Here is a 23,116-nt window from a genome sequence, read left to right as displayed (position 1 = left end):
GTAGCCATTTGGCCCACTGTTTAGGTTGAAAGAAACAAAGGCCTCTAAATACTTCTCCAAACACTGATTTACTCTCTCTGTTTGGCCATTTGTTTCTGAATGATAAGCAGTGCTGAAAAGGGTTTTAGTACCTAACTATTTCATCAATTCATTCCAAAAAGCACTAGTGAAAATTTTATCTCTGTATGAAATAGCCATTTTAGGCTGGCCATGCAACTTATGAACATTATCTAGGTATAGTTTAGCTACCTCAACTGCAGAATAAGGATAAGATAATGGCAGGAAATGATTGTATTTGGTAAACTTATCCACTATTACCATAATGCAATTTTTCCTGAGGGAAGTAGGTAGACCCTCTATAAAATCTATAGTAATGACTTCCCAGGCTTGATTAGAAATAGGCAGGAGTTGTAGCAGACCAGACTTTGCTATATGTTCTACCTTAGTTTGCTGACAAATCTCACAACACCTCACATAAGTAGCAAGCATAGCTTAAGTCTAGGCCAATAAAAATTTGACCTAATCTTGTGCTCCTGAATGACCACCTTGAGGAGAGTCATGCAAGGTTTGAAGAATTTTCAATCTAAGGCTTCCAGTAGCCCCAATATATAATTTGCCATTGTATATGAGAACACCCTTTGAATACTTCCATTTCGTGTCAACAGTAGGATTGATAGTTAGGATTGAAATCTAATCCTTAGCTAAGGTATCTCCCTAATAGCTGTTGTCTACCTCTTGAACCCAACTAGGTATTAAAACTGTTACCCCAAAGTAAAACATTGAACTTGGTCTTCCCATATTCTAGATAAGGAATCTACAACTACATTTGATTTTCCTTTTATGTACTGTATAGTTTAGTCTAATCCTAGCAGTTTGGTCAACTCTTTCTTCTGAATAGTGGTAGTCAACTTCTGCTTTAAAAGAAACTTTAAGGGTTCATGGTCAGTGTTGATGACAAAAGGTCTACTTTCCAGATAATGTCTCCATTTTGAAACATCTAATAGAATAACAAGATATTCACATTCATAAATGGAAAGTGTTGAGTGTCTAGGGCTTAGAGCTTTACTCAGATAAGCAATAGGTCAACCATCATATGAAAGTACAACCCCTATACCACCAGAAATAGCATTTGTTTCTAAATAGAAACTCTTAGAAAAGACTGGTAATGCTAAGACTAGAGCAGAACACATAGCTTTTTAAGGTTTTGAAAAGCAGTATAAGCTTCATAATTCCAATGGAACCCATCTTTCTTTAACAGTTGTGTCAAAGGTCTGCTAATAATTCCATAATTTCTGATAAACCTCTTGTAGTACCCTGTTAAACCTAGAAACCCATATAGAGACTTAAGGGTTTTAGGTATAGGCCAAGTCTGCATTACTTCCACCTTTTTAGGGTCAGTAGACACCCCTGCAGCCGAAATGATGTGGCCTAAATACTCCACCTGAGTCTGTCCAAAAAAACATTTGGACAATTTTGCAAATAATTTGTTTACTTGCAAAACTTCTAAAACCATATGCAAATGCTTAATATGATCTTGCATACTACTGATGTACACCAAAATGTCATCAAAGAATACCAAGACAAATTTTCTAAGAAAATAATTAAATAACTCATTCATAAGAGCCTATAATGTAGCATGAGCATTAGTAAGGCCAAAAGGCATCACCTTAAATTCATAATGGCCTTGATGTGTTCTAAAGGTTGTTTTGTAAATGTCCTCTGGTCTGATTCTAATTTGCCAATATCCTCATCTCAGATCAATTTTTGAAAAATAAACTACTCCATGCAATTCATCTAATAAATCTTCCACCATAGGAATAGGGAATTTATCCTTGATTTTCATGTTATTTAATTGCTTGTAATCTATACAAAATCTCCAAGTGTCATCCTTCTTTTTGATAAGAAGGCAGAGAGATGAAAAAGGGATCCTGCTAGGTTGTATAACAGAAGAAGAAAGCATGCTTGCAATCTGTTTTTCTACCTCAGCCTTTTGATTGTGAACAAACCTATAGGGCCTTAGATTAACATGTGCTGAATTAGGCTTGAGTGGAATGACATAGTCATGGGTTCTTTGAGGAGGTAGTCCTTTAGGTTCAACAAAAATTGTACTTTATTTTTCCAATAAAGGTTGAAGTTCAGTAGGAATAGGATGAAAATTTCCTGTCATGTTCAATAAAACAATGTGGCCCATAATATATGAATCCCATGTAGTCATTTTAAGTAATGTGGCCCCTAAAATATGTTATAGTTATGTAGGGGTTGTTTACCCTGAATAAGAATATGTTCTCCTTGATGGTCAAAACTTAATGTCATATTATTGAAATTCATTAGTATTGGACTAAATAACGTCATCCAATCAACCCCCAATACCATGTCACTTCCACCCAATTTAAGTAATCTGAAATCATGTATAAAAGTGTGTCCTTGCATTTGCCATTCAACTTTGTTGCATCTAGCATAACTGAAAGCTGCTGTCCATTAGCCACAGTTATAACAAAAGGGTAAGGAGTAGTAATTTGAATGCCAGCATTAGGCCATTTTGGGGTTAAAAAACTATGTGTACTGCCACTATCAATTAAAATGTTCAATGGTCCGCCCTGAATAGTTCCTTGAATTCTCAATGTATTATGGCCAATGCAACCAGTAATAGCAATTATAGAAATTTCTAGGTTTTCTTCTTCTTGTTGTGGAGGTTGATCTGAATCAATAGGAAAAACTTCCAGTGGAGAAGTGTCAGCTTCTTTAGTAATCATGTTTAATTGTTTGTTTTTACACTGATGATCTTGAAGAAATTTCTCACCACAATTAAAACAAAGGTTATTTTGCCTTATGTAGTCCATGAGGTTCTGTTTTGGGTTTGGTATTGATGTGGTCTTTGTAAGTACTGGCAGTGATTTGTCTTAGAAGTAGTAATGGGGTTTGGGTAGGGTGGGTTTTTAAAAGAAGGCCTCATTCTTCTGTTCTCAAACTCAACAGATAATTCATAAAGCTTAGCTTGTTTGCATGCTTCAGAAAAGTTATTAGGGTCTAGATCCTTGACCCTATGTTTGATGTCCTCTCTAAGTCCACTGATAAAAAGGGATACAAAGAAATCCTCATTTAAGATAAGATTTTGCAATAGCATGTAGGGTTGAAACCCTTCAAATCTCTCTTGATAGTCCCCAACAGACCCCTTCTGAGTCAACTTAGTGAATTCCTCTACTATATTAGATAAAGACCTATCACTGAATATGTGACAAAGATCTGCTTCAAACTCATGCCATGTTACATGGTGTTTCTGCATGATATATAACCATCAAACCAAATCTTTGCTTTGCCCGTGTGATACATAGTGACTACTTCTACTCTCTGTTCTACAAGAACACTACAGAGAGAAAAATATTTAAGGCATTTATACAGCCACCCCCTAGGATTAACCCCCTTCAAAAAATGGCAGTTCAATTTTAGGTCGATGTAATATATACCCTAAACTATTAAAGGAACCCCTTGGGCCTCTTCTTTCTACTTCAGAACCCCACATAATAGGTCTAGATTCACTGTTTTCACCCATTTAATTCTCAGGTTTAGAACTATTCTTAAGGGCTAGACAAGCATCAGGTTTAGTTTTTAAAATCATAGGCTCATCAGTTTTATAAGCAAATCTGGACTTATCATTCACCACAGTAACCAAAACATGGTTCTTCCCTTCATTTTTAGAAGTATTAGGAGTTTGTATCTGTTCACTAGAAGAATTTTCTTGTTTACCATTTATGTCTGTTAAAATCTTTAACAGCTCCTCAACATAGCTTTGATTAGTAGACATCCTTGATTCCAATGCAGTGATACGATTTTCTTGACTTTCCCACTATTTAGGTGGGTTAGTTTCTTCTTGGCCTTTTTTCACCAACATAGCTAATTCTCCAATTTGTTTCTGCAGTGCAGGGAGGTCAGCTTCAGCCATATTTTGGTTCTTCTTTGGCATACCCTCTGAAACTTGCAAGGAAATGAGACTCTGGATACCAATTTGTTATGACTCGAGAGAAATAGAAAAGGATTCGAGAAAAAAATGATAGAAGAAGGAAAGAATTTATAGAAGAAAAGAGTTCATTCATTCATTGCATAAGGAAAATTTGCTCCCACAGGCAGGTATTATTTATTTACATTTCTGTACGGTAAATCTAAGGATGCCAGCTGGCAATCCTGTATAACAAACTAAATAACAGAATGTTTCTTATCCTTTCTTATCTTCTGCAGGTATTAGGCCATTGTGTTTGGGCCACACCAGCTCTCCTTGGATCTGCTTGGCCTGCTCCAACTGATCAGGTAAGTTCCCCACATGACCTTCACGTGCTTCAATTCCTAAATCCCTTTCTTCAATCCCTAACCCTCGTTCCTCATTTCCCAAATGTTCATTGTTTCCTCGACCTTCTTCTTCTCCGACTATAACAAGGTCTTCTTAGCAACAGGTGAAAATGTGTCCATGAAATCAATGCCCTTAATCTGTGTGAAACCCTTAGCAACTAACCGAGCCATCAACCTTGCGTTTAACACGATACACCCATTTACACTCGATTGGCCTCTTCCCTTTAGGCAAAGGAACCACTGACCAAGTATCTAAGGTCTCCATTGCTTGTACTTCTTTATGCATAGCATCTCTCCAAACATATGTCCGAGCAACTTGATGATTAAAACTTGGTTCAGATACAGCTGAAATATTGCTAATATATTCACCAAACTGAGAAAACAACTTTGATGAAAAAACATGTGCCTCAGTTGGATAAGATCACGTGGAGGAAGTATTGTTACAATAATATTGTTGCAAATATGAGGGCTTTTGTGGCACATGAGAAGACCTTCGAGAAGGTAACTGAGCAGCTTGGGCTGTAGCTGGAACAGTTTCAGGTAAGCTTTCTTGCTGAACAACCAAGTCACCAACAAGTTCTTGCTGATCAACAATTTCTTGCTGCACGGACTGGTCAAGAAATTCCTGTTGAACCACTTGCCCAGAATTAGAACTCAAACCAGGTTCTTGTAAAACACTGGAAACACAGTGTCAGTAGAATCAAGAATTAAATTTGGTAAAGAATAGTCATTGAAGGGATCAACAGACTGTCAGGCAGACTGATAGTATGGAATGGAAAAGCGCTCTCATGAAAAATCACATCCCTAGAGACCACAAACTTTTGAGTCTGTAAAACGAAAACCTTGTATCCCTTAATACTAGAAGGATACCCCATGAAGATGGCTGGTAAAGCACGAGCAGAAAACTTATCCCGTTTCGACTTTAAAGTAGAGACAAAACAAAGACAGCCAAAAGTCTTCAAGATTCCATAGTCGGGGCACTGTCCAAAGAGAAGCTCATAAGGAGACATGCCTTGAAAACGAGGAGAAAGAAGTCTGTTTATTAAGTACGTGACAGTGAGAAGACAATCACCCCAGAATCTGATAGGCACTCTCGACTGAAAATATAATGCTCGAGTAACTGATAATAAATGTTGATGCTTCCTCTCAACCATAGAATTTTGCTGTGGTGTCTCGACACAAGAAAATTGATGGCATAATACCCAACTTGGCAAACAAGTCAGTAAACTTTAGTTCAGGGGCATTATCAGACCTGAAGCACTTAATGTCAATGCCAAACTGTCTCTTAACCATGTTGATAAAAGCTGGTATAATGGTTCCAATGTCTGACTTGTGTTGAAGCAAGTATATCCAAGTAGACCTCGAAAAATCATCAACTAAAGTCAAAAAGGAAGTTTGGTTAGAATACGTAGCATGTTTATAGGGACCTCATATGTCACAATGAACCAAATCGAAAACCAGCTTTGTTTGAGAAGTAGAGATGGGAAAAGGTAGACGCTGCTGTTTAGTCAAAGGATAAACATCAGACACATACTTTTCATTAGTATTTTTCAAAGATGATACATCTTTAAGGAGATGAAGAATCTTAAAACTGGGATGGCCTAGCTTATTATGCCAAGAAACAGTACTAGATATGCAATTACAAGAAACACTAGCAACTAAAGGAGCCATGCGCAGCAGGTAAAGCCCTTGATGTAATTTACCCTTCCCAATCATTGATGTAAGTCCTGAATCGAGCAGTTAGTATTGCAAAACAACACACTGAGATTAGAATCTCTTGTCAATGCACTCACGGATAAAAGATTGAATCGAAACTCTGGAACAAACAAAACATTAGCAAAACAAGACTAGGTGAAAGCCGCATTGTGCCAGCAAAAACAACAGGTGTAACTGATTTATCCGGTAACATCACAGACCATCCTGAGATGGGAGTTAAAGATTCAAACAAAGACTTCGAATAACAAACGTGTTTAGAAGCCCCAGAATTCAATAATGAGAATTGTCAAAAGACAAATTATTGACATAATGCAAAAGCTCACCCTGCATGGCCATGTTTATCGAGGATGAGGGAACCTCAATTGAGGAAGCAACAGTAAACTAAGAAGTAAGCATGGCAATTATTTATTGACATTGTTGAGGAGTTAACGCCTCATTAGCTGAAGAAGAGTTCTGAGAAAGATCATCAGTGACAAGAACGGAGTTTGTGCGAGCCGAAGAAGTTGATTTAGCACTCGAAGAGCTGGAAGACCAATTCTTGGAACCATAACCTGGAGGATAACCGTGCAGCTTATAACACTTATCCCTTGTATGACCAAGAAGATTGCATTAAGTACACTGAGGACGATTCTTGCGAGGCCCATGATTTGACTTAACAACAAATGTAGCTTCAGCAATAGGATTATCAATCTTGATTGCTAGTTGATTTTCCTCCTGAATGATCAATAAAAAACTTCGGAAACAGACGGCAAAGGATCCAACAGAAGGATTTGTCATCTAATATGGACAAAAGACTCGTTTAAACCCATCAAGTATTGAAGAACTTGTTCTTGTTGATGCTCATCAATCATCATTCTAACTCCTCCACAGGTGCAAGATAAACAAGTCCAGACTTGTTTGATAGAAGAAAGTTCATCCCGTATTATTTTCAGTTGAGTGTAATACGTACACACCATCATCTGTCCTTGAACCAATCCATTCAACTTTTTCTTCAACTGAAACAATCGAGGACCATTCGATTGTTGGAAACGCTCAACAAGATCTTTCCACATTTTAGCAGCAGAACTATGATAAAGTAAACTAGCAGCAATATCTTTAGAAATCGAATTCACAATCCAAGAATTCACCATATTATTTTTCAACGCTTGAATCTTTCTGGTCTATTTTGGAGCTAAAATTGTTGAGCTCCTTCAACAACAAGCCAAAACTAAACCAACTGCAAGTCTGCTACCAATGATATGAAAACCAAGGTTCTTGTCATTCTCTCTAATCGGTACATATTGCAAATATATATATATCCGAAGCAAAAAAGAGACAATTATTATAAAATACAAAACAATAATGTGAAAATGACCATTGCAATTACAGAAGATGCAAATCATAGCAAAAAAAAAAAACTACTAATAAAAAGCTCAATTTGTCACTCTGAGAAGGGGTCCCTGGTTATGTAGAAGCTGTTTGCCACATGTTTACATTAGTTTTTCAATTAGTTGGACCATTGAACCAATTTACTTTTTAAGGTTGTATGGGTCAATCTTTGATTCCCTCAATCATTCGTCAGGAAACAATGAGTCCAAGAGGTTGGAAGAAGATACACAGTTTTTTCCATCCTCAAAGAATCCATTGGAAGCACTTTCCCTTCTCAATTTTCGGTCCTCGATGATTTGTTCTTCTGTTTCTGAGCAGTATTTTCGGCTAACCTGTTTTAAAGGTCTCTCGGCCACAACAAACTTGTTTCCATCGCGGCTCCTCTCGGAAAAACCTGCCCAAACTGCACAAGGTCGGGTATTAAGAGCCTATGTTACTTGAACTCAGGTGTAAGTATCAAATACGAGTGTGTCATGTACTTGGAGGATCCTTGGATGCCTACGACCCCATGTCAGTATATGGACCGAGCATGGATACTTTGAAAAAAAATGACATTAAGTCGACTAACATGATTTAAGAAGATTGACAGGCTAACAGATAGGTTGCGTAAATAACTAAAGAGAAGCAACATAACTGCTAGAATTCACTTCAAAAGTCGAGCGAAACACGTTTGACATCCCATTTGACTTTTTCGACTCCTTAATTGAAGGACCATAAGTTCCACAGAAGCAACAAAATCTAGACACCACACAAGAAACACCACGGAAGGGTAACCTCTAGTTTAACTTCGGCTTTGTGTAACGAATAATTAGGAAGCAGATATCTGAACATAAATGGAGCTATCAACTAGTTGTTTAGAATAAAAGAACCAAGTCCAATAGCTAGATACATACAATGTCCACACGAATATGTGCCTCTCAATATAAACCAATTACTAGATAACCAATCAATAGGAAAGAGTAAACGACTATTTATCAGAACATTACGGCTTGCATGGCTCACAGTCTTGACTCTAGCCCGGTTATCTCTAAAAACTAAGGCAGGCAATGCCTATCTTCACAACAATCCTATCAAGTACAATATATAATAACTTCATGATTTTAAAAACCAAAGCTTCTATTCTAAGAAACTATCTTCCAAAACGAAGATTAAAAACAACAAAAAAAAGTCTATGTAACGAAAGCTACAGACATTTATAAAGTAAGATATGATTGAAATTGAAAATACCTCCAAAATGATGCAATACAATAGAAGCAGCAACAGTGACATTCAAAGAGGCAGTGCCACCTCCATATTGAGGAATGTAAACAAAGAAATCACATATCTCACATTCCTTAGCTGAAAGCCCTGTTCCCTGCAAAACATTAATTAGAGAAATTCAATAAGAAAAACCCAATAATCAGAAAATTCAGCTAAATTTAGCAAATGGGTTCTCGTTTTTTTACCTCATTGCCAAGAAGAAAAGCAGTGCTTTTCTTGAAAGGATGATCAGTTATTGAAACAGCACCGTCTGTGATCTCAACCCCACAAATATCACAATCTTTTTCCTTCAAATATAGTCCAAAGTTATAAACAAAAATAGAACCCAAACGGAAAAGGTTAAAGAAACAAAAGGATTTTGAGAAATGGGTTCGTTGGGAAGAGGCAAAAGGATGCTTACTTTGAGGTAACTGCGCGCGTCGGCGAGGGAATGGAAGTGGCGGAAACGGAGATGGGAAGTGGAGCCGTGGCTGCCGAAGGCGTTAAAGTCACGGCGGCCCACTAAGATTAATTCGCTGACACCGAAGGCGGTAGCGCTTCTAGCTAGCGTTCCAACGTTATGCCTCTTTGCTATGTTGTGAATCACCACGTAGCTCTCTACCGCCATTTTCTTCTGCTAAAAGAAATGAGTTCGATAGACATGGGTTTTTTCTAGGGTTTTTCTTTTTAATTTCTTTTACTGTTTTACGTTTTTGGACCAAGGCCCACTGTAATTTCTTAACAATTTTATGGGTAAATTGTAAATTTACTCATTAAATTTTTTTTCCTCATATTTTTTCACTATACTTTTAATTATCTTAATTTTCACTGAACTTTATGCATTAAGTTTTCTTTTTATAACTCACAAAGATGGGAATTCATTCTATTTTTTGTTTTTTTTTTCATTTTGAGTGATTAAATCTATTTTTTTAAAAAAAAATTGGGTATGTCCAGGTTTCAATATTCTACATATGATAATTGTTGCCCCTCCTCTCTCATCATCATATTTTCAGTAATGGAATTGATATTGGTGGTGCAGTTGAATAAAGCGGTGGCAGAGGGCTTTGAGGGTTTGACAGCTGAGCAGCAGCGTTGGCAAACGGATGGGGTGAGTTTGGGATTGGGTTTGGGTTGAGATTTGAGATTAGGGTTTAATAATTTTAATTTAATTTTTTATTTTAAATCTTATTTTCCATAAAATATTATTTTCTATTTTCAATATTAAATTAATCCACATCATTAAATTGTTAGTGAGAAAAACGGTGAGTGATAAAAAGACTCAATGTATAAAATTCAGTGATGAAATTAAAAAATTTAAAAGTACAATGAGTGAAATAGAATAGAGAGTAAAATTCAGCGAATAAATTTATAATTTATCCTTATTTTATTAGGTAAACAACGCAGACATAATAATAAATTGGATTTCTAATTTATACGCATTATTATAATTTAATCTAAATATCTCAAATAAAAGAAAGTTAGTGCTCTAATTTTCAAAATTTTCTTGCGTCATGGCAGCGGTGGTGGCTTTTCAGTTGATTATTGTCTGATTTGATTAGTTTTTAGTTGTTTTTAACATATTTACATTTCAAGCTTTTCTTTTATTCTTAGTCTGTTGAATAAATTTGTTATTAATAATTTTATAAAAATATACGCTAGTTGATCTTTTGTTCTATAATAGATTAAGTCCATAATTTTGTTCTTTACATGTTCTCATATAAAATGATACTTTGTATCAATATGGGAGATTGGATTCTTATAAAAGATATTGTAGATTTGTTGTTAATTTAAATTGTAGTTGATCCTTTTTGTAATATTTTTTAACCAAATTGCTTGGCAAGAGCATATTACAGTGATTATATATTCTACTTCACATACTGAAAGAGCTACTGTATGTTGCTTTTTTGATGATCAGGAAAATATTATAGACCCAATATAGAATAAATATTCATAAGTGCTTTTTCAATCATCTAGGTCTCCAATGTAATCACTATTGGAATAATAAACTAACTTTGAATTTTGTGAATGTGTGCATAACAAACCATGATCTATCGTACATTTGACATATCTCAAAATGCTCTTTGTTGTAATCAAGTGATATTGTTTAATTTCTCCATGAATCTACTTACCAATCCCACATTGTATGTTATGTCTGGTCATATAATAGTTAAATACATTAAATTTTCAACGACGACTCTAAATAATGTTGAAATGATTGGCTCTCTCGTTGAATTAAAACTTAGTTCCATGCATGTTTTTGCTGGAGTGGCTACTGGCTTGTAATTTTTTATTTTGAATTTGCTTAAAATTTGTTTCACATATTTCTTTTGAGATATAATATTTTATCTTGTTTTTTGTAACACTCTAAACTCGATTAGGTCTAGTGTGCCACATTGGGCCACCGAAGCAACCTCTATTTGAAAATTCTTTTATTTTTCAACCACAATATGAAAACAATTACAAAACCAAACCATGGTGATTATTATTCATTCAAAACAAGTTTAAAAACTAGAGTTATGTTTATGAAAGTTATTAAAATAATTCCAAAATATAAAGCATGTTTACATACCAAATACAAGATAAGTGTCTTATGGATATATACACCCATTATAATACTCAATAATTGTACCTTGAAAGTGACGATGCTCCACAAATAGATTAAGTCTACTAACATGTGAAAGAAAATATTCGAACGCTAAATTTCCAAACTCAATAATATAATGTACACATCATTAATTTCATAAACATAAACATGCTAAAAAAATAAACAATTAGAAATGGGTATATACATGATACATAATCTCAGACGTGCTTGAAATAGATAGATCTCATTGACTCAACTATATTGGGTTCATGCTTTCCCTTGTTCATAACTATTTAGCCTAACCATGAACTCTCATCTATAGTTACCAATTTACTATCTAACATCAATAATACACCAATATAACTTGATCTCATCTAGCATCGAGTATAAATATATATATGATCACATATATTCAGATTGATCTTGCCGCTAAGTCTACATAAGTATACACATGCATATTCATCATCTTGCCAATAAGGTTGTTATTATATATATTTATTTGCCACTAAGGTTGTATCATTATTTATATATAAATCGCCATTAAGATTACGTACATAGATACATCATATATGCATATAAGCAAATGCCACAAAGGCCAACTAGCACCTATGCTCACCCAACTAAGGTCAACTAGTTATCACACTTAGCCACTAAATCCAACAACAAACACTTTTTTTCTACTAAGGCCAACTGGCACTTTAAGCCAATTACTCGTTTTAAGCCATTAAGTCATCACTTTTAAATCAACTATTCCTCTATGGATTTTTTTATTTATACATTTTTAGAGCATTTGTCATTTAATGAGTTAATACTTCATATTAAACTCAATCTGTCATACTAACCTTAAGTTTCATTTCAATAAGATCCTTAGCCAAATTTTCATTGATGTTATCGATACACTCCTCTAGGTATTAATATCCAACCCTTAAATATCAATATCACCCCTAAGTATTGATACTAAATAGCAATTCAAAATTAATTTAATTAAAATGGATGTTGATACACCTATATGAGTATCAATATTCGCCCATTGTGTATCGACACCCACGTAGAGTATCAATACATATTCTAGCTTCAAAGTTCTAATAAATTATCCAAATATTGATATCATATCCTCAATATCGATACCTTCTGAATAGTATCGATATCGTGAAGAATAATATCTATACTCACAAATATTTTTGTCTAGATTTTTACACTCATTCAACCAATATCAATAACAAGACTATAAAATTTCATCTAAGGCTTAAAAATCACCCCTAATCCCCTTTACATGCTACCATTAAGGTCAGACTTCATTTATAAAGTTTAAGGAGGTCCTATAGGTTCATTTAGCAACATAACAACCTATGTTTAACATCAAATTCATCAACTATGCCATCAAACATATTCAATCATACTTCAAAAGCTATAAACCATACACAAGAAATCACATTTATGAATACTATAATATGATAAGAGATTATAATATACCATCTTTACTCAAAATCACCAAAGGAGGCTTCTTGTTTAACTTCCAGCTATCTTTTCTTTGCCTCTAATCCTAGAGGTTTCACCACATTCTTTGACTAACCATGAGACAAAAAAAAAGCACACAATCAACACAAGCATAAGAAAGCTTATTAAACAACACTAAGATGCATAAAAACTTGGGATGGAGCTTTCTTCCACTCTAGAGGATAAAATCCCTCTAAAATTTAGCTTACCCTCAACCTCAATCCATGGGGATATGGATCTAAAAATACACCTTAGAATGCAAAGATTACTAACATTACCTTTAATGCTATGAATCACTCTCAAGCTAGCTCTTCTTTCAAATATTAGAGTTGCAAAACAAAATGGAGAAAAGATAAAATAAGAAAGAGAATGGAAGACGAATGCTTGACTTTTTCCTCAACAAGCCCCACACGTGACATATATCAAATCAAGATAGATCAACTCTCTTTCCTTTACTAGTTAATTATCCACGTAGTCTTCAACTACGTGTAGGCGTAAATAGGCCCAATTCTTACCCAAATGAGGCCCAATATGTATCAATGGTTCAATATGTTCCTAATCTAGCCCATAGCTATTTAGGTTTAACTACCACATGTTGATTTAAAATTCTTGTCATTACAAATCTTCCATCCTAATAAGAAATTTCAACCCCAAATTTTCTTGGTTTTGAACAAATACAGATACTGAAGTTACATCAACACCTCTAGATCTCAAGTCGTCCACTTCATGATTCCTCCAGAAAAATCTTTACCAATAAAATTTGATTGTTTTATAGCTCTTTTATCTCTTAAGCTAAGATTTTCACTAAGGTGGTGTTTGTTTTTGCAGAGGTGAAAGGTCTGCAATCTGCGGACCACATCTGCAGGAATCTGCAGCAGCAGAGGTGGACCAAAAGTCTGTAGTCTGCAAGAAGAAGATTGTTTGTTTTTTAACGTCTGCAGACTGCTAAAATGAACTGAAATATAAATAAATTGATTTTTTAAACTTAAAAGAGTTTTGCAATACTGAGATTTAAATAATTTTAGTTTTACAATACTGAAATTTAAATAATCCATACAACTACAATAATAAATTATTTAAAATAAATCAATCCATATTTTAAAATAAATCAATCCATACTAATAAATTATTTTAAATAAATCAATCCATACAACTACAATAATAAATCAATCCATATTTTAAAATAAATCAATCCATACTAATAAATTATTTAAAATAAATCAATCCATACAACTACAATAATAAATCAATCCATATTTTAAAATAAATCAATCCATACAAATAAATTATTTAAAATAAATCAATCCATACTAATAAATTATTTAAAATAAATCAATCCATATTTTAAAATAAATCAATCCATACTAATAAATTATTTAAAATAAATCAATCCATATTTTAAAATAAATCAATCCATACTAATAAATTATTTAAAATAAATCAATCCATACAACTACAATAATAAATCAATCCATATTTTAAAATAAATCAATCCATACAAATAAATTATTTAAAATAAATCAATCCATACTAATAAATTATTTAAAATAAAACAATCCATATTTTAAAATAAATCAATCCATATTTTAAAATAAATCAATCCATACTAATAAATTATTTAAAATAAATCAATCCATGCTAATAAATTATTTAAAATAAATCAATCCATACAACTACAATAATAAATCAATCCATATTTTAAAATAAATCAATCCATACTAATAAATTATTTAAAATAAATCAATCCATATTTTAAAATAAATCAATCCATACTAATAAATTATTTAAAATAAATCAATTCATACTAATAAATTATTTAAAATAAATTATTTTAAAATAAATCAATCCATATTTTATAATAATTTATTTTAAAGTAAATTATTTTATAATAAATTATTTTATAATAAATTATTTTAAAATAAATTATTTTAAAATAAATAACCTTATTAAAATATTTAAAATTATTTTAATAAATAACTATATTTTATAATTGTTCTTGAAGAGGTTTGAAGACCTTTGAAGACATAAAACCAAGTATGCACCAAGAAGAGCTCGCGCAGACGTTTGAAGAGCTTCTGTCTTTTAAAAAACAAACAGTCTGCGAAGCCTAATGTCTGCGCGACGCATACATAAGTGGTTTGAAGAGCTTACACAGTGAAAACAAACACCACCTAACTCTTTCTCATATGACAAAATACTCGAATTATAGTTGTTTTGTAATTGAATTTGACTAACAAACGGTAATCCTTCCAACCAACCTCAATGTCAATAATGCAAAGACAAAGCATATCCTCTAAAATCTGGATAACATGCTCTAATAGCCCATCAGTCTATTGGTGAAAATAAGTGCTAAAATGCTAACGAGTGTCTAATGCTTCATGAAGAATCTAGAAGTAAAAAGGGGATCTCTATTTGATATGATCAAAGTCTGTACGCTAAAACCTACTAATATTGTTAAAGTACAAACGAGTCAGTTTCTCAAAAGAATAATCTATAAGAACTAATAAGAAATGTTCAGTCTTAGTCAGTTTGCCCACAACCACCATATAACATCATGGTTACACTTATACATTAACAAACATGTCACGAAATCCATTATCACTATGTCCTTTTTCCATTGTGGAATCTGAATGGGTTGGAGCGAACTCGAAGGAACCTGATGTTCTACTTTTACTTGTTGAAAAGTCAAACACTTGGATACAATAACATTTTTCTTTTCATACCCTACCACCAACACAACTGTCGAAGTTCCTGGTACAATATTATTGCTCCCATGGTGAACAAAAAAAGCACTACAATTAGCTTCACAAAGGATCTTTTCATATAACTAATCGCCTACATAAATTGACCTCTAAAATACAATATACCACCATCGCGCAACTCGAAACTCGAGGCTTCACCTTGTCTTACTCCATCCACTTTGGTTCTAAGACCATCATCAAACTTTAAGCTTCTTCAACCTCATGAAGTAGGACAAATTCATCTTTAAGCTTGACTTGAATTCCCTAATCATCAAACATAGCCAACCTCACAAACAAGGCCCTCAAATCCGACATTGATTTTCAACTGAACGCATTAACCACCAAATTTGCTTTAACCAAATGGTAATCAATAAAGTAATCATAATTCATAAGAAACCCGATCCACCTTCATTATCTCAAGTTGAACTCTCTCTAAGCGAGCAGAAACTTGAGATTATGGTCAATATAAATAAAATACTTTTCCAAAAAAATAGTGCCTTCAAATCTTCAAGGTGAAGATCATTACGATAAACTCCAAATCATAGGTAGGATAGTTGTGCTTATACAACTTGAGTTGTTGCGATGCATAAGCTACTATATTTTCCATCTTTCATAAGCTCTCATTCAAGACTACTCAATGATACATCGTTGAAAAATACATAATCCTCTTCTGACTCTGGTTGAGTCCTCATGGTGCCTCGGTTAAAATTGCCTTAAACTACTCAAAACCCTACAATCTTGCATTGATTCACTCAAACAAGGACTCCCTTTTGCAATAACTTGTCATATAGGCAACAATCATCGTATAATACACCTAAGTCTCTATCATGCTCGTCCCATGAAGTGCCCCAATAGTATCCTTTGATAATATTTTAATTTCTATATTTTAATTTAGTGAATACAAAAATAACACATGAAGTACCTTATACAATACACAAAATACTAGAAAAAGTGAAGATAAAAATTACATGTAATATACAATTTGTCAAAAAATATATATAAATTATATTATTATCATTATAATATGAACGTATTATGATATAGATTTAGATTTTCATTATCTTTATTTTTTAAAGGAATATAATGATAAATTTATTATCATGATTTATTTTTAAAGGAATTTGAAGGGTTCTAGACCATGTTTGTGGATTTCAACATATTTTTCAGTGAAACGAACATTGGATTTATGTTTAGAAGGTAAAAAAAAAGAGTGAACTAGATATTTAGGACTCTAATTTCGTCGATGATGATTATGACCGATGATGGCAACCAATAGTAACCGATGACGGTGATGAGCGATAGCCGACAGTAGAGACTTTGACTAGATTTAAGTGTCAAATTTATATTTCATCTAAAGTAAAAGAGCTAAATTAGCATTTTATCAAAATTTTAGGGTCAAAATAGTATTTTTTCTAAAATTCAAGGGTTAATTAAATTTAACCATTTTTTTCTAATGTATCACGTCATCAAACTAACGAGAGTTAACAACCCGATGACCAAAATATAATAAATCAATAATGTAAGTACCCAAAATGTTATTTTTTCAAAATCAGTGACCAAAGTAAGACATTGAAAATAGGGATCATCAATGTAGTTTACCCATATTAAAATTATAACATTAGAGATCTTAATTGTTAAGTGTACACTAGAGAAATGCCACATGGAATGCTCTAATAGAGATAGAGATGAATTTATTTAATGTAAAAAAATATTTATAATATTATTTATTTATTTTTGTTTAACTAAATTTTATTAAATATTAAAAAAATATTTAGCTAAAACACCCCATACCATATTTTTTAATATAAATAAAATTAAAATTATTCACTTAGCAATGAAAATAAAATAAAATGATATTAACATTAATAAAAAATTATAAAATTTAAAAACAAATAAAGATCAATCTAGGATCAAATAATAAATTTTATGATTAAACTAAACAAAAAGAAAACCCGAGTGACTTGACTACAATAGATTCTAAATTTATTATATCAAACTAAAATATTATAAATAATATTTAAAATATTAATACTAAGTTGAAGTATCAAATTTAGAAGTAAATAAAAGTTAATTTAAGATTAGATAATAAAAATTCACAGACTGCATCAAACAAAAAAAAATCCAAATGATCGAATTGTTCAAAAAGAAATTTAAATGATCTAAAATATTATTAATCTTTTTTATTAAAGTTAAATATATATTTTTGATAAATCTGGAATGAATACAATATATTATTTGTTCAAAGACTTTTAATTCTTTGACAATGAAGACTTATACCTATAACATATGCGTTGTTCGACCCAAGGCCTCAAAAGATAACAACAAATCTCTTAACCACTGATGTCGCTTAGTTCGTGCAAGTTAAATATATTTTTAAATAAAGATGTCGTGTATCATGTTTTGATTGATTAATTTTAGGCTAAAGTACACAAATGGTTCTCCAGCTATAAGATACTACTTTGTTGAGTCTTCTGCTATTAAAAATTATAAAATGGTCCCCCAACTATAGAGAGTTGCTTTGTTGAGTTCCTTGACTATTAAAAGTTACAAAATAGTCACTTGACTATTCATTACATTCAAAGCTCATCCTTTTGCATTAAAAAATTAACAGTCGTCTAAGTTGAACGTTAACATGTTGACTAAGATATGATAGTCATTTAAGATTTTGAGATCAAATTTATCATATCTCAATTAGCAGGTAAACATCCAGCTCAGCCTTCCGTTAATCTTTTAACGAAAAAGGATGAGTTTGGAACATGATGAATAGTCATGTGATCATTTTATAACTTTTAATAGTCGATGGATTCAACAAAGCAACTCCCCATAGTTGAGGGACCATTTTGTAACTTTTAATAGTCTAATGATTCAACAAAATAATATCCTATAATTAAGGTACCACTTGTGTATTTACCCTTAATTTTATTAACATAGGCTAATAATTTGGAGTCAAAATTTCTAAAATAAATAAATAAATAAAGAGGCAAACCATTCAAATATAATTAAGGGAAAAATAAATGATCTAAAATATTATGAATCATTTTTTTATTAAAGTCAAATATATTTTAAAACAAGGTTTCGCTTTTGTTTCACACAAACGGTCCCTTAATTATAGGTTATTATTTTGTTGAGTCCTCTGATTATTAAAAATTATAAAATGGTCCATCAACTATAGGGCGTTGCTTTGTTGAGTCTTTCGAGTATTAAAAGTTACAAAATAGTCACCCAATTATTTATATGTTTCAAACTCATCATTTTCTATTAAAAATTAATAACCGTCTAAGTTGGATGTTGACATGTTTACTGGGATATGATAAAATATGATCATATAACTGTTTGAGCTATATTTTATGAATCAACTCTTTGTTTACATTATGCCATCGAGTCATTGCTTGAAACATTATACCGTCTAGCCAATAGACAGTGATGCCACTGGACATCATGAAAATATGATTTTATTATATCTCAATTAACATATTAACAACGTCCAGTTGAGATGAATGCCAATTTTTTTTATCGAAAAATGATTAGTTTGGAACATATGAATAGTTAGATGTCTATTTTGTAACATTTAATAGTTAGATAACTAAACAAAATAGCGTCCTATAATCGAATGACTACTTTATAAATTTTAATAGTTGAGAGATTCAACAAAGCAACGTCTTATAATTGAAGTACCAGATTAAGGGAAAAAATGTTGATTAAATTAACTTTTTATTGGGTGAACTACACAGGTGACCTTTAAACTATTGTCTATTTCCATTTTGACCACCGACGTTTCGATTTAATTAATCAGACCACCCAACTATTTAAATGCTTCAACCAAGCCACCCGTCGTTAATTTTTAACGGAGGTGGTGAAGTGTAAGTTAATAAAATTGGCATAATTATATATATGATCCTTAATATTTACATATTCTATCAATTTAATCACTATTTTAATTTAATTAAATAAATTTAAATATTCAATTAAAAAGTGACATTTTTCAATATATAATTGGAAGGTTTTATTTATGAATTTTAATTTATTTACATATTCGATTTTACATATTTGCACTTATGGAGAATCGAACCAACGTCAGGGAGGAAGACTAAGTAATTGGGCCCCCAAACCACTAGGCCGAAGGCCGCAATAGTTCGAAGCTTATAACAAACTGTATTAATCCTTTAAAATATTGTTAACGGTAAAAAAAAGGAAATAAAAGAATTTAGAATTAGAATCTACTCAATTAACAAAATAAAAGAGCACATAAACAATTAAAAAAATATAATATTTTATTTATATTTTAATACATTATATATTTTTTAAATTGTAATTAATGGAATATTTATGGTAAAAATAAATTTAAAATTTTTTATATTTTAAAACTAAATTTAATATTTTATATATTTATTTTATAATTTATATTTTAATACTAATTATGTGGTGACACATATAAATCTTAAAATATAAAAACGTAATTGAAAATCTTAAATTTCATATTTTTATATTTATTTTTATTATTTAATATTTTTATAATTCACTTTTTATATTTTTAAATTATATTTTAATTTTAATTTTAATTTTAAAATATAAAATATAAAATTATTTTTATTGTAAATCTTTCATTAATTTCAATTTTAAATATTAGATTTGTTTAATTATTTATGTGATCATTTATTTTATAATTTGTGTAAGTTCTAATTCTATTTTTTTTTCATTTCTACTTTTCTTTTATCAATAACAAGCTTTTAAAAGATAAATACAATTTGATATAAGCTTTAAACCATTGGGGATCTTTGGCCCAGTGGTTTGAGTGCCTAGTTGCTCAGTATTTCTCCCTGGCATTGGTGGGATTCACCTTAAGTGCAAATACATCCCTTTTATTTTCACTTTAATCGGGTGGTGATGTCACCACTTGATTGGATAGAGAAATCATTTAATTAAATAAACTAAAATTCATAAATAAAACTTTCCAATTATGTATTGACACATGTCACCTCCTAATTGAATGATTAATTTGTTAAGTTACAACAACAACAACAATAACAAAACCCTATTTCCATATGCGATGGGGTAAGGGGGAGGTAGTATAGTAGGCTGCCCCCAACGCCAGGTTGATAGCAGCTTCCGTGGAAGACATCTGGTAGTCAGAAAATTTAAAATAAAGATACAATACAATGCATGTATAAATAAATATATAAATACATAGTTGAACAGTCTTCTTATGTAGTCTTCATATGCGCATCTGTAATGGGAAGTAATCCCTGCATATAGACAGAAACGTAAGATCTGGCTAAATTTAAAAAGAGGAAACATGAAGAGAATGATACACAGAAGTCAGCGATAGCAAGCTACGAGAAGGAATAAAGTCAAATGGGTTAAAACCTTAACTAAGGCAACACTACTCTTCTACTCTAGTTCTAAGCCTTCATAAATTCCATTGATAGAAACGTATAAAAAGTAGAAGTCCTGGAAATTACTACAAAGGCATTACAAAGAAGACAAAGATGCTATACCCTATGGTTGTGACCCATACTACTCGGCTACTCTGGTCTTAAGTCTCCATACTTTTCTATCAGAGGTCATGTCCTCGGTAAGGGCTAAATCCTTCAAATCAGCTCTCAAGCAGTCTACCCACTTCCTTCTTGGTCGTCCTCTCCTTCTGGCACCGTCGACTGTAATCGACTCTACCCTCCTAACCGCTTCCGACGGTTATCGCCTAAGGACATGCCCGAACCACCGTAGTCTTCTCTCCCTCAATTTTTCAGATACATGTACCACCCCCAAGGACATTCTAATTGTAGAGTTTGATGTCATGTCCCACAGAGTCCTACCACATGCCCATCGAAGCATTCTCATTTCTACGGACTCCATCCTCCTTACGTGATCCTTCTTGATTGCCCAACATTTTGATCCATACAACATCGCTGGTCTTATTGCCATTCTATAAAATTTCCCTTTAGTTTTAGAGGCACGTTCTTGTCACACAAAACTCTAGTAGCAGCCCTCCACTTTAGCCATCCCGCCTTTATACGGTGTGTAACGTCATCATCTACACCCCCATCTTTATGTATCATAGATCCTAGGTACTTGAAACAATCCTTTGAGGGGAGAACGTGTCCTTCTATGCATACTTATACATCTTCATCATTCTGGTTCCCACTGAAGTTTAAACATAAATACTATGTCTTTTCGATATTGATCCTTAGACCTTTTTCTTCCAAAGCAGTTTTTCAGGTAGACAGTCTACTATTCAACACAGTTTTTGTTTCAGCAACTAGGACAATGTCGTCAGCGAAAAGCATACACCATGGAACACCGTCTAGTGTCGCACAATAGATGTCGTCCATAATCAAGGCAAAGATGTAAGGGCTAAGAGATGACCCTTGGTGGAGTCTGATTTCTATCGAAAATGCCTCGGTGTCGCCAACTGTAGTCCTAACGTATGTTATAGATCTACAGTACATATCACGAATTGCCCGGATATAAAGAGTTGGGATCCATCTCGTTTCTAAGGTCTTCCAGATCATTTCGCGGGGAACGCTATCATACGCCTTCTCAAGGTCAATGAACGCCATGTGAAGATCTCTATTTTCCCTATATTTCTCCATAAGCCGTCGAAGTAGATGAATCGCTTCCGTAGTAGACCTGCCTGGCATAAAGCCAAATTGGCTTTCTGAAACCCTAGTAACCTGTCTCAACCTTGCCTCTATTACCCTTTCCTATAGCTTCATGGTATGATTGAGTAGTTTAATACCTCTGTAGTTACCACAATGTTGGGGATCTCCTTTATTCTTATAGATTGATACATCTTGGCAGTATCTAAATTAATATTAAAGATGTTGGTCAACCACTTAACTCCCTCTTCTCCTAGGGCCAGCCACACAGTGATAGGAATTTGATATGAACCGACAGCTTTGTCCCTTCCTATATTTCTAAGAGCCATTTTCACTTCCTCAATCCCAATCCTATTTGTAGGGCAGTCACTGGCCGTAGTATAAAGGTCGGCTGACCCATCAACGGTACTATCTCTATAGGGAGAGGCATTGTCATTAAATAAGTCAAAGAAGTAACTACCCCAAACCCTCTTAATATCATGATCTTTCACTAAAAGAACACCATTATTGTCCTTAATATACCTAATGCTACCTATATCATTTTTCCTTTTCTCCCTGGATTTTGTAAGCCTGAAGATGCCGTTTTGTCATTCCTTGGTGTCTAATCTCTTGTACATTTCCTTGTATACCTTATTCGTTTCTTTAGCCACTATTTTCTTGGCTTCCCGCTTTGCCTCGTATCTTTGTTTAGCTCTCGATCTTTCTTCGTCATCATTGCATTATATAAACTCCCTAAAGCAAGTTTGCTTTGTCTTCACCTTAGTTTGGACTTCGTCGTTCTACCACCACGATTCTTTATGTTCCTTGACCTTCCCTGTCGACAACCCAAGGGTGTTTTTGCCCACCTATCTGATTGAATTTTCCATATTTTCCCATAGCATATCTGCATTATTTGAGTTTGTAGTTCCAAAACCTGTATGAGACAAAACCTTACTCCTAAAGTCATCAGCTGTCGCTCCATGTAAGTTCTTCCAAAGAATCCTAGGTTTACCAAATTTAGCCCTCCTATGAGTTCTCCGCCTGTGGCGTACGCG

General features: G+C 32.9%; 1 protein-coding gene across 1 annotated transcript; it reads right to left on the bottom strand.

The window, feature by feature from the left end:
* Nucleotides 1–7,352: 7,352 nt before the first annotated feature.
* On the bottom strand, nt 7,353–9,375 carry LOC120148808 (putative TrmH family tRNA/rRNA methyltransferase). The gene is made up of 4 exons (XM_039161814.1): nt 9,086–9,375; nt 8,871–8,972; nt 8,653–8,779; nt 7,353–7,828 (listed from the first exon to the last, which is right to left on the bottom strand). The coding sequence occupies exons 1-4, from the start codon at nt 9,290–9,292 to the stop codon at nt 7,608–7,610; spliced, it is 657 nt and encodes a 218-aa protein (XP_039017745.1). The 5' UTR covers nt 9,293–9,375; the 3' UTR covers nt 7,353–7,607.
* Between the last annotated feature and the right edge of the window lie 13,741 nt (nt 9,376–23,116).

Source organism: Hibiscus syriacus, unplaced genomic scaffold (genome assembly GCF_006381635.1).
Source record: "Hibiscus syriacus cultivar Baekdansim isolate YM2019G1 unplaced genomic scaffold, ASM638163v2 tig00110987_pilon, whole genome shotgun sequence".
Taxonomy (NCBI): Eukaryota; Viridiplantae; Streptophyta; class Magnoliopsida; order Malvales; family Malvaceae; genus Hibiscus; species Hibiscus syriacus.
This window is presented reverse-complemented; position numbering and strand designations above follow the sequence as displayed.

Bases quoted from the DNA above. Each gene is read 5' to 3' on its own strand.
- LOC120148808 (XM_039161814.1), bottom strand. From the start codon at position 9,292: ATGGCGGTAGAGAGCTACGTGGTGATTCACAACATAGCAAAGAGGCAT. The intron at 8,780-8,870 runs GTAAAAAAACGA...AATGTTTTGCAG, and splicing joins CTTTTCTTCTTGGCAATGAG to GGAACAGGGCTTTCAGCTAA. The intron at 7,829-8,652 runs GTATTTTCAATT...GACCTTGTGCAG, and splicing joins TGTATTGCATCATTTTGGAG to TTTGGGCAGGTTTTTCCGAG.